Source organism: Dermochelys coriacea, chromosome 12, assembly GCF_009764565.3.
Source record: "Dermochelys coriacea isolate rDerCor1 chromosome 12, rDerCor1.pri.v4, whole genome shotgun sequence".
Taxonomy (NCBI): Eukaryota; Metazoa; Chordata; order Testudines; family Dermochelyidae; genus Dermochelys; species Dermochelys coriacea.
Window position 1 is genome coordinate 10,812,679 of NC_050079.1, and position 13,555 is coordinate 10,826,233.

The 13,555-nt window shown below is 41.5% G+C and overlaps 1 protein-coding gene across 9 annotated transcripts in view; it reads left to right on the top strand.

Annotated features, from left to right (window-relative positions):
- The window catches only part of ESRP2 (epithelial splicing regulatory protein 2), a 63,525-nt gene that overhangs the window by 21,698 nt on the left and 28,272 nt on the right, over positions 1-13,555 (top strand). For 6 of the 9 annotated variants that reach the window (XR_006275155.1, XM_038368265.2, XM_038368263.2 and 3 more), the window contains exons 4-8: positions 8,395-8,508; positions 9,739-9,853; positions 10,592-10,690; positions 10,817-10,877; positions 12,482-12,592. Coding sequence is in view for 8 of the 9 variants with exons in the window: in XM_038368265.2 (XP_038224193.1) it covers positions 8,395-8,508; positions 9,739-9,853; positions 10,592-10,690; positions 10,817-10,877; positions 12,482-12,592 (500 nt within the window). In the remaining variant the exon portion in view is untranslated. Of the gene's footprint in view, positions 1-8,394; positions 8,509-8,948; positions 9,024-9,738; positions 9,854-10,591; positions 10,691-10,816; positions 10,878-12,481; positions 12,593-13,555 lie in introns of those variants that run through there. The other 3 variants (XM_038368268.2, XM_043495061.1, XM_043495063.1) reach the window with 2 other exon arrangements.

The window sequence follows — 13,555 nt, forward strand, 5'->3', positions numbered from 1 at the left end:
GCATGAAACGGATGCAGATGCCTTTCAATGATGAGTATTTTGGGGGCCGGGGAGAAGGGAAATCCAAACAGCCAGTTTCTTATATTAGCTCGTTATAAATCGTAACTATGGAGAGGGGCCTATTGAAGAATCCTCACGTTTCTCTAAGATCCACAGCTTGTTTGTTCAGTCATAGTTAAGACAACAGGAAGAGGGCTATGTCATTTCAGCCACTTGGGACTATTTGCAGAAAACGTAGCAGTCTGTGCTGGCTCCCATCCAGCATGCTGCTGGCTAAACATGTCTCTGCTTCTTTCTCTACTCTCAGCTGATTGACCAGAATCCTGTTCAGCCAGTTTTTCAATCTGGCATTCAAACATTCTCTCTCCCCCCTCCCTTTCCTCTAAGAACAGTCTTGGCTTCAGAGAGGTTAAGTACAAAGCAGCTTGTTTGCCACAGAACTTTATTTTTGTTGAACTTTTATTTCAAAGTTGAACTACTAAATGATTTCCCCGTGCATGAAATGATTTATTAAAGTACCACCAAAGTGACTGGCCATGCACAATACACACTACAAAGATGCTCTCCGTGCTCTGCGCAGCTTACAATCTAAAAAGACGAAGACTGGCTGTGAAAACGCACTGAGAGGCCCAGATGATGATGTAATTGTAGTCTTTTTATAAGAGTGGGGTGCTGGAACGCTTTGTATAGAGGGGGTGTTGAGAGCCATTGAACCAAACTGTAAACCCTGTATATGATGATAACTATTTCAAGCCAGGGGGTGCTGCCACACTTCCAGCATCCTTTGTTCTAGCACCTATGGGTGTCGGCATGTTGCCAACAGACACTAGTGTTTGTGAGACTTGAGGAAGAAGTGAGTTTCAAGGAGGGATTTTGACATGCAAGGCATATACCCTCTCAGTTAAAATGAAGGTGTGCCACCTCTATGGGGCATCATGAAATAAAGTGTAAAGATGAGTGAGAGGAGATAGAGGTGAGGTGGTTTTCATTACGGGAGCCAAGGGCACAGAGAAAGTGGTAAGAGAAGCAGAAGTCAGCATTATAACTGAAGGCCTGAATTTCTTGGCTTTTATTAACCATTTCTACATTGGTGTGCTCCGGCTTCATCTGAAAAGACATTGGACTTGTCTATAACTGTTTCCTTGGAGCCGTGTAGTTCCCTACATGAGTCTGTGGTAACAAGAGTTGGGACTGAGCTAAGCAGTTCATATTCAAACTTCCAAGACCTTGGTGCCTGTTGAGATTGTTATGGGTGGAGGAGGCTGGTGGGATAAGACTACTACAGTTGCTTAATGTCTTTATTAAATTAGTCTTTTAATCTGATAACTGCCAACTTTCCACGAGGCAATTTTTTAGCTGGTATATTATAAACCACTGTTACAGTGGCGGATTAAGAGTTAGTGGGGCCCCTTGTGCAGCTTCATTTCCCCCACCACACACACACACACACACACGACCCAGCCAAGAAAAAGAACATTCTCTCTTGTCTCCCGACTGTGTTTCATTTTTTTTCTTCATCCTCTTCCTATATTATAAATAATGGGAAGTAAATTAAAATAAAGTGAGGTACCTTGATTGGGATAGAGGATTGGGTTGTAGGAGGGGGTGCGGGGGTTGGGCCCAGGGAGGGAGTTTGGGTGCTGGGTGTGGGCTCTGGGCTGGGGCAGGGGGTTGGGATGTGGGAGAGGGTGAGGGGTGCAGGCTCTGGGCTGGGGCAGGGGGTTGGGGTGTGGGAGGGGGTGAGGGGTGCGGGCTTTGGGCTGGGGCAGGGGGTTTGGGTGTGCAAGAGATGAGGGGTCGGGCTCTGGGAGTAAGTTGGGTGTGGGAGCAGGCTCTGGGCTGGGCAGGGGATTGGGGTGTGGGAGGGGGGCAGGGAGTGGCACTTACCTCAGGCGGTGCAGCTCCCAAAGTGACCGGCATGCCATCTTTCTCGCCCCCCCACCTCCCCCGGCAGCGGCTCCTAGGTGGGGGTACCAGGGGGTTTCCATGTGCTGCTGTCTGCAGGTGCTGCCCCTGCAGCTCCCATTGGCTGCAGTTGCTGGCCAATGGGAGCTGTGAAGTCGGTGCTCAGGGTGGGGGCAGTGCATGGAGAGACAACCCCTCCCATGGGTCGCAGGGACATGCTGGCCGCTTCTGGGATCTACGCAGCGCAGAGGGAGTGAGGCAGAGTGGGCAGAGAGCCGCCTTAGCCCTGCTGCTGGCAGGTCTCTACATGCCTCTTGGGGAGGGGTGGGGAGCAGCAGGTCTCTGTGTGCTGCCCGGAGCTGCCTCTCCTTCACCAGGGGCATGCAGAGACGTGCCAGCAGCCGGCCGCTTTTGGTAGCAGTGTGGGGCCACTGGCCACGGCATGCAGGCAGCCGGCCAGGATTTGGGCAGATTGTTAGATGAGATTTGTCCTGCATTTTGGGGGGCCCTCTATCACATGGTTTGTTTCATGGTAAATCTGCTCCTGTTCTGTTAATTAGGGTGGGTGATTTTATCAACCCATCTCTAGAAGTAGATGTGGGTGCTGCTACACTAAATTTCACTGTTAATGTTTTTAAAGATGCAGCGTAAACATCCTATGATCGTTTTAGAAAAACAACCCTCCACAGACTTGGTTCAACCCATTTTGCAAATACTCCCTCCCTTATCCTCTCTGCTCATCTAGTATTGGGCTCATCTGTCACTATATAACCACTCCTTGTTCTTAGTCGGAGACCCTTCTCCTTTAAGGCTCCTGCCACATGAAATCGCTGTCTTGCATCTGTCTCCTTCACCAACTCTCCATTAAATTTAAAACATCTCCTGCTTGCACTCCTTTTGTATGGACTCTGTGCATCTTCAGAAGCATCAGGCACAAAGCTCACTGTTGGCCTTCCTTTCCATGAGAATCTGTAGTTAAACCTACAGCTATTTCTAGTCTCCCCCCCCCCCCCCCATCCTACCAGGGTAACCAGATGTCCCAATTTTATAGGGACAGTCCCGATTTTTGGGTCTTTTTCTTATATAGGCTCCTATTACCCCACCACTCCCTTCCCGATTTTTCACACTTGCTGTCTAGTCACCCTAACCCCCTGCCCTTTTTTTTTTTTGGTGGCAAATATTTATTCTCCTTTATTGTATCTATCATAGACAATAGTTACAGCAAAACTGTAAGGTGCTGCATCTAATGAAAAAACAGACAACTCCCCAGTTTCCATCATTACAGGGAGGCTCTTTGCTACTGGGCTGTGGATGTGGCAGTCTCCAAAGCTGCACCTCTGAGGGGCTTCCACCCCTCTGGAATTTGCTTGTCTTACTGGTGTTTGTATTGCAGTTGAGGTATTTTTGAGCCTCTTAGATCTTAATCTCTGGGTTTTATGCAGTGGCTGAAAGTCTTCCTCAAACAATAACCTGCTGTGTTGTTTCATGTTCTTCAGACCTTTGACTCTCATCTGCTCTGAACACGAATTTTTAAACTGCAGGCTAAATATTTTAGAAGACCATCCTTCTGAGCCCATAGTGGATCGAGCTGGTTAATTTTTTGTGCGTGTATGAGAGTAGACAGAGGGACTATTGTGGAAACTTCAAAAGAAAATGTTTTGTTTTGTTTGAAATTTTACAATGAAAAATCTTTAATTTTTGAAAATTTTGTTTTACATTTTTTTTTACTTTCTCTCACTTCCTGTGGTTGATTGTTTTTGTTGTGGGAGATTTATTTCTATTTTCTTCCTGTGAAGAAAGAAATAGTGATGGGCGCGTGTGGAAATGTTCTCTCCCTTTCACATTTTTTCAAATATGAAAATTGAAAGAAAGTAACATTTTTCCACCTTCCACCCCACCCCCCAAAAAACCTGGAGAAGTGTGTGTGGAGAAAAGCAACATTTACCTTTTTTACACTGGAAAAAGAATGACTAATACTCTTTTTTTTTTTTTTTTTTTTTTTTTTTCCCATGGGGGTTGGGTGCAAAGGGGAAAAAGTGAGAAAAATCTAATAGTATCTTTCCCAAACTTGCCTTCTCATCCTTCTTCCTCTTTTTTACATTACAAAAGCGTGTGGGGGAAGAGTGTGATTTTTATGATTGGAAAGTGGAAAAAAGAACATTGTACTACATTTTCCTTTTTCTTTTCCTTGGAGGGGAAGAGGGAGTAATTCTTTGAGAGATGGGAGAACAGTCTTACTGTTTAAAAAAAAAAAAAATTCAAAAGAAATTGGCAATTGTTTTTCAAAATATTTTTTTCCCTGTTATCAAATGAAAGTTTTCTGGTGGAAAAACTGCTTGGCCAACTTTTTTTTTTTTTTTTTTTTTTTTTTAATGAAAAACATTTCATTTGAAAAAAATTAAATCTGCTTTTGTAATATAACCTATTAACTGGTTAACCTTTTGTTGATTTGGTTGCTTTAATGGGTAGTCAGACTGTGCTATTAGTGCAAAATGTGACAGAACTATCATAAGATTTTTGGTTCATCTCTTTCTTGGTGTAAATTTCATTCAGCCCTACCTGAATGTGGAATTCTACTGAACCACCAGTATTAGGAGAGGGGGCAGGGCAGAGCAGAGCAGAATTTTTTAGAAACTACAGGCATGCAATTCCTTGTACAAAATGTGTGTGAATTATTCACACAATTTGCTTGTGCAGTTACCATCGTGGCAAGCAAAATGAGCTCAGTAGATGCATTTTCACAGGACCATGTCTTCCTGTGTGTGTGTGTGTGTGTGCGTGCGCGCAACACCTAACAAAATGGGATCCTGATCTTTACTTGGGCCTTTGGGCACTGCAATACAAAAATCAAAGAACTTGTGTAAAATTGTGGTACTAAGAGATGCACTTGAACATGTAAAATGTCTGAAATTCTGGCCCTAAAACCTTTAAGCTACAGTTTCTAAGGGTTGCCAGGGATTAGTAAATGCTTAAGATAGATATGTGCCGGGTGGGAATGAAAACCTGAGTATTGATGCTGAATAGCCTTTGTATAGAGTGGCACGAAGATACATGCCTCAAAACAATTGAGACAGTTCATGAAACAATTGTGTTTATTGACTTGAGTAGGTTTCACAGGCCGAGAGATTCTGTGTAGTTTGCTACACAGAATCTTAGCTCAGTGGTTTGAGCATTGGCCTGCAAAACCTAGGGTTGTGAGTTCAATCCTTGAGGGGGCCATTTAGGGATCTGGGGCAAAAATTGGGGATTGTGCCTGATTTGAGCAGGGGGTTGGACTAGATGATCTCCTGAGGTCCCTTCCAACCCTGATATTCTATGATTAAGTACTCCTTTTCTATGATCTTACTAAGCAGATCAGTTGATATTTTGGGAGGGTATTTATATTAGTCTTGAAACACAGAGTTTGTCTTCTCAAGACTAAGTGATATGTGTATGTGCCTTCTGTGCTACTCTAGCTCTCTACAGTTGCTTCTTCCCCAATGAACTCTTACCCCTGGAACTCATTCTGTAGTCACAGAATGAATCAAGTGTTCTTTGTGCTATGCTACACACCTATAAAACAAACTGTAGAAGAGTACAGCATCTCTAATCGTATGTTTGTTAAAGGAGGAAGTTTGTTTTGCTCAATTCAGTGATACGCGTGCATGAAAGGTGATTTGAGGCTACTACTGTGGCAGCTATCTTGCTGGAGTAGCAATTTTAGGTCAAAGATGGAAACTTGTACTTTTTTGGCATGAGAACCAAATCCCCTTCGGACTCCCCCCCCCCCCCCCCATTGGATTGGTGTGATTTTTGTTTTGTTTTAATGAAAGGAATAAGAGAGTCAATTCTGAGTTCCCAGCTGCCATCGCCACATGGTGCCTAGATACTATAATGATGAGCACAAATGCATCCTGGATGACCGAAGTGCTAGGAGGGAGAAAAGCATCGTTAGTGACCTGGCTGCTTTGCTAGGAACCTGCCATTGTACAGTTTGTGGGCATGTGGAAGTACTTAATCTTCTTCCTTTGCCTCTAATGATCCATCTGTGCAAGAGAGTCTTGGATAGGGCAGAATACTGGAACCTTGAGTCTGCTGGAGAGTAGAGGGAACTGAGAGGAGACCGGGAGCAGCGGGGCAGGCCTGCCTGCCTATAGCTCCTGCAGGGGGAAGGAAATAAGAGAAAGGAATGTTTGCAGACTTGTCTCCTTCCTTCCTCCCAGGATGCAGCACTCTCTAGTTATTACTAGAGGTTTCCACAAACTCCTCTTCCTGTGTCCCTCCCATTCCTTCCCCAGAGGAGATGTGTGGATTAGGAGAGGTCCTCTGCAGCCAGTGTGACTTGTTGGTGAAGTGCGCAGCTCTGGGGGAGAGGAAGCGTATGAAAGCCAGTGTGGGGGATGAAAAGCTTTCCCTGTGGCTGACTCGTACCATTTAGGATGGGTTTTCCAGGATATTGCCTCTCTCTTGAGCCTCTTCCTTCTGTCTGAGTGGATTTTTCAAATAACAGGAAATGTCCAGGGTTTTTGTAGAGCAAAGGCTGCAGCTCCAGAAATAGCTCCGATTGGTCGGCTTCCTGATTGTTCCCTCCCGTGCATTGGCAGCTGGATTGGTCCATTCACCTGCAGCTACAGCTGCAGGCTCCCAGCCCTGGGAGGCTGGGAGGAGGTCCCGCAGGAAAGCGCTGATTGACAGCTGTTGCTGTGTTCTGGGCTTGCACCAGCTGCCCTACCCCTGTGACGGTGAGTGACACCGCCCCACGCCTCCAGTGAGTAACCCCACTGCAGGTACCCTCTTTTCCTCTCCCAACTGTACCTCCCCTCCAACTTCCCATTCCCCACAGCGTCCTCTTTTGGGGAACCTGAAATATGGTAACCCTATTACCTCTTCCTTCGACAAGGCTCAGTGGCTCTGACTTTGCCCTGTGCTGGGCACTCGGGGGAGAAGTGCGTGTCTCTCTCTTTTCAGGCAGAGTCTCTTGGCAGAACATATCCCAACATATAGAACAAAATTCAGCCCTGACATAAGTTGGTGGAATGCTCATTGAAGCTGATGGACGTTGCACCCATTCAAACCAGCACCGAACCTGAACCTCTACCTTGTGCACAGAAGTAGCCCTTGTGTTAATCTCTAACACCTTTATATTAACAACCTGCCTCCTTCTCTAAGTTCACTTTCAATGTTGTCTGCAAAGCTCACCTGACTCTAATTAATTAAAACATTAAAAAAAAACTTTATTACCAAAAATTAGGCCTAATGAGGGTGCTACAAAAAGAACTCCACCTTAACCACCCATATCCTCTGGCCTTGTCTCTCCTTGTTATGTCTTACAGTCTGATACTGCAACACTTGCTCGAAAAGTTGATCTCATGTGACTAATTGCTTGTGTGATAGCTGCAGAATCAAGCCTGTAAGCTGTAATGTCTGAAGAGCAGAGATGGATTGTGAATCTATATAGTGCCATGTATGCCTGCCTAAATGAAAACCACTATTCTACAAAACAAACTGCAAGGAAAAGCCATTACTGAGAGACATGTATGGATGCTGAATCATGCTATTAATTATTGCTTCGTTTGTGGCACAATGCCTACATTCTTGCAGGGAGGGGGTTGCATCAGGGGGAAATTTAAACTAATTATGTTTGTCCCCTTGAAAGTTATCTGTGTTTATCAAATCAGTAAATAGCTTGTTAGTTATGGTAATACCTATATCAGGGCCTCTAGCACTGATATAGATTGATCAGAAGGATAGAAATTTATGTACAAGGATGGAAAATAACATTTAACAATACAGAAATTAGGGGGAAATAATCCTTTTCCTAGTGAAGATCAACACTGTGAGAAGCCTGAAAAGATGGGATAGCTTTGTGTTAATGTTTACTGTACCTAACTATCTCTGACTAACATTCGTTTGCCTTTGCATAGACTCTTACAAATTCATTACTCAAGACATCAGACCTCAATTTGTTTGGTTTTGATTAGCATGTGATTGTTAAAATACCAATAAATCCTAAAGAGTAGCGTCCTAGCTCTTCATGGTGGGTTTTTTTTTCCCCCCGATTTAAGCTTAAAAACAAAATAAAACTTGGGTCCAGTTTAGTTCTAGAAGTGGTGTTGCAAAATCAGTGTTATGCTTGATCTAATATTCTCTTACTTTTAACAGAAAATTGATAGTAAGGAGTCCAAATGTTTGAACCTTACTGTTACAATTACAGCAGCTTCCAACAATTTAAACTTTGCTGAAATGCCCACTTTTTGGTTTTGAGGTGGGGAGGGAGTGTCCTTGTGGTATAAATCTCTGTCCTGTAATTGCCTAATGGCAGTCTGTCTGCCCTTCTGATAACGGGAGCCACATTCTTTTCTATCAGTTGTGATCTTTCAAAGATTATCATTGTGTTTAATTTCCTTTTTATCTTTGGAAATACATTTGGTACATAAAATGGTAAAGCAGTAACATGGACTGACAAGCTTGAACCATCAATAAAAATGAACTTTATCACTTTATTTTTAGTTTAGCCAGCTGGTCTCCAGTGATTTGAAGTTATTGGGAAGAAGCTCTTATACAATCTGCACAGATGGCCAGTTGCTCGTTCGGCAGGTCCTCCACCCAGAAGCATCCAAAAAGGTATGAGGTTAGAGCTTGATGTGGAAGAAAGGCAGTACTCTATTTCAAATCAACAAAGAAAATATCCTGTATATTACTCATACACCTGAGACACATAATCCTACTCTGGGAAGTAAGCTGTCTCAGTAATATTTATTGGTGGCCCCTGTAGCTAATAAAATAGAGGCGTTGACTGACTCTAGGAAATGTCTGCTTCTTGGCTGGGAGGATGGTGGTTACAATAATGGGGTACCAAAGGTGTGGAGTGTAAAGCAGAAAAAATATGGAAAGGCAGTAGATTAAAAGGACTCTTCATCCCTTCTATCTATTTCTATCTCCCTCCTCCAAAAATACTGGAGATAGAACAACTGTTTCTACCAGATCGAGGTATGGGTCTCACTCTGTTGTGAGGTTCCTTTCCTCCCCGCTCCCCAGCGTATTTTTGCAACATCTTCAAACGTTGTTAAAACCTCTTTACAACCCTCAGATCCAATAGGGTTCTCATGACTTCTCTTAATGATTCGATCCTAACAAAGGTGAGTGCTATTTTGCTTGAATTAAAATCAAACTTCATAAAGCACTAGCAGAGAGAGAGACTGCTGAAATAGACCTGGATAAACAGCTGTCCACCTAGCTTGTTTATTTGTAGGAAGGAAGGAATAATGTTTAATGCAGCACTTATTTCCAGAAATCTGTTATAATCCGATATTGGATGAAGTGATTGGAAAGTATTTTCTATACTATTACAATTTTCCTTTTTTCTTTTTTAAAATATATATTTTTTTAATGTTTCAACTTGTGGTGCTTACCTTTTGGAGTCCTCTTGCTTTTGGAAGAGCACAGAAGAAAAAGATACAATATTCTAAATGGGAACCTTAATATAACACCACCACTCATTTTTTAAAACTAGTAACCGTTTTGCATGGACTTGCATCTGGGAAGCTATCCTGATTTGCTACTGTAGGAGAGTAGATCCTTGCAGTCAGTGACACCAACTATTAGAAGTTGGTGATAAGAGAACTAAATTGGTTGGTCTTGATCAAATGAGTGACATGCAGCTTTGTAATCAGAGAGGGAAAGAGTAGATATGGTATAAAAAAAAATGTATGATATATATATATATATAAAAAAAAAACAAACTATAACTGTGGCCAGGTGGGATCCTTGTTCAACCACAAAAACCCCTAATTGTCCTTTACTGGGATGTGGCATTCATAATGTTAATTTATTTTCTCCCTTCCTTCTTTGTAGAACTTCCTGCTATCAGATTGCTTTTATTCATTTTATGATCTACGCAAAGAGTTTCACACATGCTACCCCAATTCAGCCCCCGTGAAGGATCAAACTATCAAATCCATGGCAGAGTGTATCCTTTTGATGTCACTTCTAAACCATAATTCTCTGTGCAGTTGTTTATAGTTTTCATCCCAGTAAATTAATTGAGAAACTGGTTTTAAAAATTTAATCTCTGCATAGAGCAGAAGGAGTTTTTAACATAACGCTGAAGATAGTGTTGCATTCTTCAGCTGTTAACATCTTTTTTTCACATTTAGTCTTTTGTCTAATAATGAAATTTAGCATGGGTTCAGTATGCGCTTAGGGTTTTTTAATTCTTTGAGATATTAACACAAACTTCGCCTTATAAGAAAATGCTTGTCTAGCATTTGAGTAAAATGATCTTCTCTAGAATTGAGCACCTGAAGCTACACATCCAAGAGCATTAGTGCTTGCAGTTAGTAATAGTTCTGAGTGTCTGACTCAGAGTGTAATGTAAAAAAAACCTTTGCTCCCAGGGAGGAATTTTGTGGGTCCAGATGAATACAGCAAAAGATCAGGTGTGTTAACCAGGGATAGTAGGAACGACTCCTGCTTTTGTAAATTCTTAGGCTGAGATGATGTCAGCTATCAGTAGTTTTCAAAATGTTGACCAGTAAAGTGAATATTAACCAGTGTAAGAACAGAGTGACACACATGCAGTGGTCACATGTTGCTGTTAAAGTTGATCCAATTGGATTGTCAGTTTTGTGTTGACAATAGCAAAGCTTTATAACTTGTTGACACATGATTGTGAAATCCTTTTTATTTTCTTTGACTCGCTGTATAGATATAGGCTTAGAGACAGATGAAACAGAGGAGGACTTTGGTGTATGGCAAGTGAAAACCATGGTGGCTATTATTTTCAGCATGCTTTCTGAAACCTGCAGTAAGTGGGATATTTGTATGGGATGCTCTTGCATAGAGGCAAAATATCTTAATAAATTGTCAAGGGCATTTTCATTGCTGCTAAAATAGCTGTTCGGGATTATATTTTAACTTAGTCTCTTATTAGTTACAGATTGCAGATTTACTGACTCTGAAACTGTGAAATACAAGTATGAAACAGGTCCCTGGTAAGTGTCTTTGTTGCAGCAGTTTTTAGCTGATGTGGGTTTTAGCTACACTAGAAACACTTTGCAAACGTTTTCCATCATTGCTCATTGGGAAGCCCCAGTGTAGACAGGGTGCAACTGGTATTTTAAGCACTGTCATCTAGCCCTGCTCTGAGTATGTGCAATTGTTATAGTGCATAAAATGCTGGTGGTCCATATACGCTAGTGATGGACTAGACTAACATCAGTGGAGCTGAAACCATTTAGTCAGTAGAAGATAAATATTTAGAAACTTTCTCTAGCATGGACAGGGATAGTATCTTGGTACACACTAAACCAGCATAATCTCTCATGCTGTATACCTTTCTTTCTCTTTCTTTCATCCAACCATCGGGATGGTAAAAGGGAGCAATTGTACTGTACACTGTATTGCAAATTGTCTTACAACCTTCAGTTGAAGCTAATGTAAGGAACAGAAGATAATTTGAGGGATTCTGGGAGCTTGGTAGAAGGGTGCCTTTGCACTCTTACGGCAAAAAGAGTGACAGAGCTACGTGATATGTAAATGCTGATTACTTGCTGTCCAGTCAGAGCCTATTAGAAGTCTCCTATAGATCCTCTGACCTCTGTGGATTGCTACTTTCATCAAACTTTTAAACAAAAGTTGTTGATTAGTGCTGACATAAATTGCACCGTGGCTCTTTCTCACTTTTATTGCTGGTATCCCTAGCAATGTGCATTTAGGTTCATATAAAGCCCTATTGTGTGGTGTACTGTGTATATTAATGAGTAGGCATTCAGCATCTGGTGTGGAAAATTCACAGGGGACCAGGGAATTATTTCTCTCTCTCTCTGCTGGAATTTTCCAATCACTATCAAGTTATAGAAAGGAAGAGACGGGAAGGGATAGGGGTAAGGAGAACTTGCTCCCTTCCAATCAGAAGTGGCAATTAAGATGAACTTGCCCTTTGTAACTGTACCATGAAATGTCTCAAGTTATATTGGATACCATTCTCTTTGCCAGGAGATTTTCACTCTATAGCTAGACAAACTGTTCCTAAATTAATGTAATTCCTTCATTTTCCTCTAAGAGGAGTTAAGCTTTTGTCTCTTTGTGCTATTCTAAATTGTGGCTTGGGGGGAGAAAAGAGTGGGATGTAAAATGTGTTTTGCTTTTGAAAGAAATTGCAGTAACCAGGTGTTCTGCTGTCTAAAACCTGTTTGATCAAACTTCTTATTAGTGATGGTGTGCAAACCATCTTCCAATGGATTGTTGACACTAAATCATCTCTAATAATCTAATAATTGAATCTAATTCAATTCCCTGTGGACTTGTTACTGTGCATTCTAGCTATTGAAAACAAAAACAAACCTTTTTGGGTGATGGGATGGCCTCACAGCATATCTCGGTAGTATATAGGTGGTATTCATAGTAGTTTGCTTCTCATTTCAGTCAAGAAAGGGAATGATTAGAAAAATTCCAACCGCAAATATCCTAGTGGTATTAAGACATTCTTTGTGATCCATGTGCTGAAATGGTACTTACAATGAAATTTGGTAGTAATAGTGTAGTAGAAAACTTGGATTAATTACCTTGAATTTTCCTATTTTCTCTTTTTCTGCAGTAGTAAATCTGAGGCAGTAGACAGTGAAACAGTAATACGTGCTAGAGGTTTGCCCTGGCAGTCTTCAGATCAAGATATTGCCCGTTTTTTCAAAGGACTCAATATTGCCAAGTAAGAGTGCTAGATCTGGTCTAATTCTGTGTTACTTTGTTTTTATGATCAGTCTTTATTTTATAAAATAAAGTCCTAGCCTTGTGTGGTCTTCCTCATCTGTGCAGTTCACAAAATTGAGGAAAGGTTTCAACAAATGATTTTGCCCTATCTTTACTAATTTATTCTTTCTAGTGAGCATTAATGAGTACAAACTTGGAGCTATTATCAGCCATCATGTTAGGCAAGACACACTCCCTCTATATCTGGTTTTGTCATTGGTGAAATGGATTATTCCTCACACAGGACTTGTGGTAGGGTGAGGAACTGATCTAGGTTTCCTGACTCCCATTCTTAGGGTTTAGCCTTTAACAAAAATACCCATCTTCACCCTCCTCACAAGACTATGAAGCAAACAAAGCATTTCTTGAACAAGTAAATGAAGAAGAGAGACTTCTTTCATTAGAACATGCACCACAAATTCACTTGTTGCTATCGCTGCGGGTACAAGCTCAGAGCGCGGTAGTCAGGATTCAGTCAAAGATTATGAGCTAATTAGGGAAGAATTAATTTGGGACTAATGTTTCAGGATTCTAGTCTAGCTCTTAAGAAGAATGGGCTCGGAAGCCCACAAGTATTGTTTGGAAGAAATGTTTGTATAATTCTAACTCGCAGCTATGCTAATTTATCATAGCTTCCAATTGATATAATCTAATTTACATATTTAGAGGTGAATATATATACTTCATTATGCAGGGGTACCAGCATATTTCCATTTGAAAAAGTGAGGGAAATTCCCAGACACAACAGAGTAAGCTGGAGGAGGGAGTTAGTTGTAAATATATCAGTTAGAAGGTAGAAAATTTTTGAGCAGTTTTATTAATGATAATAAAGACAAGAAAGCCAGAAGTGGTAAAATAAAGCAAAATTTAAGAAGGGGAAAAATTTGAAAAGTCTAGAAATGCAGAGCCAAGGAACCCAGAA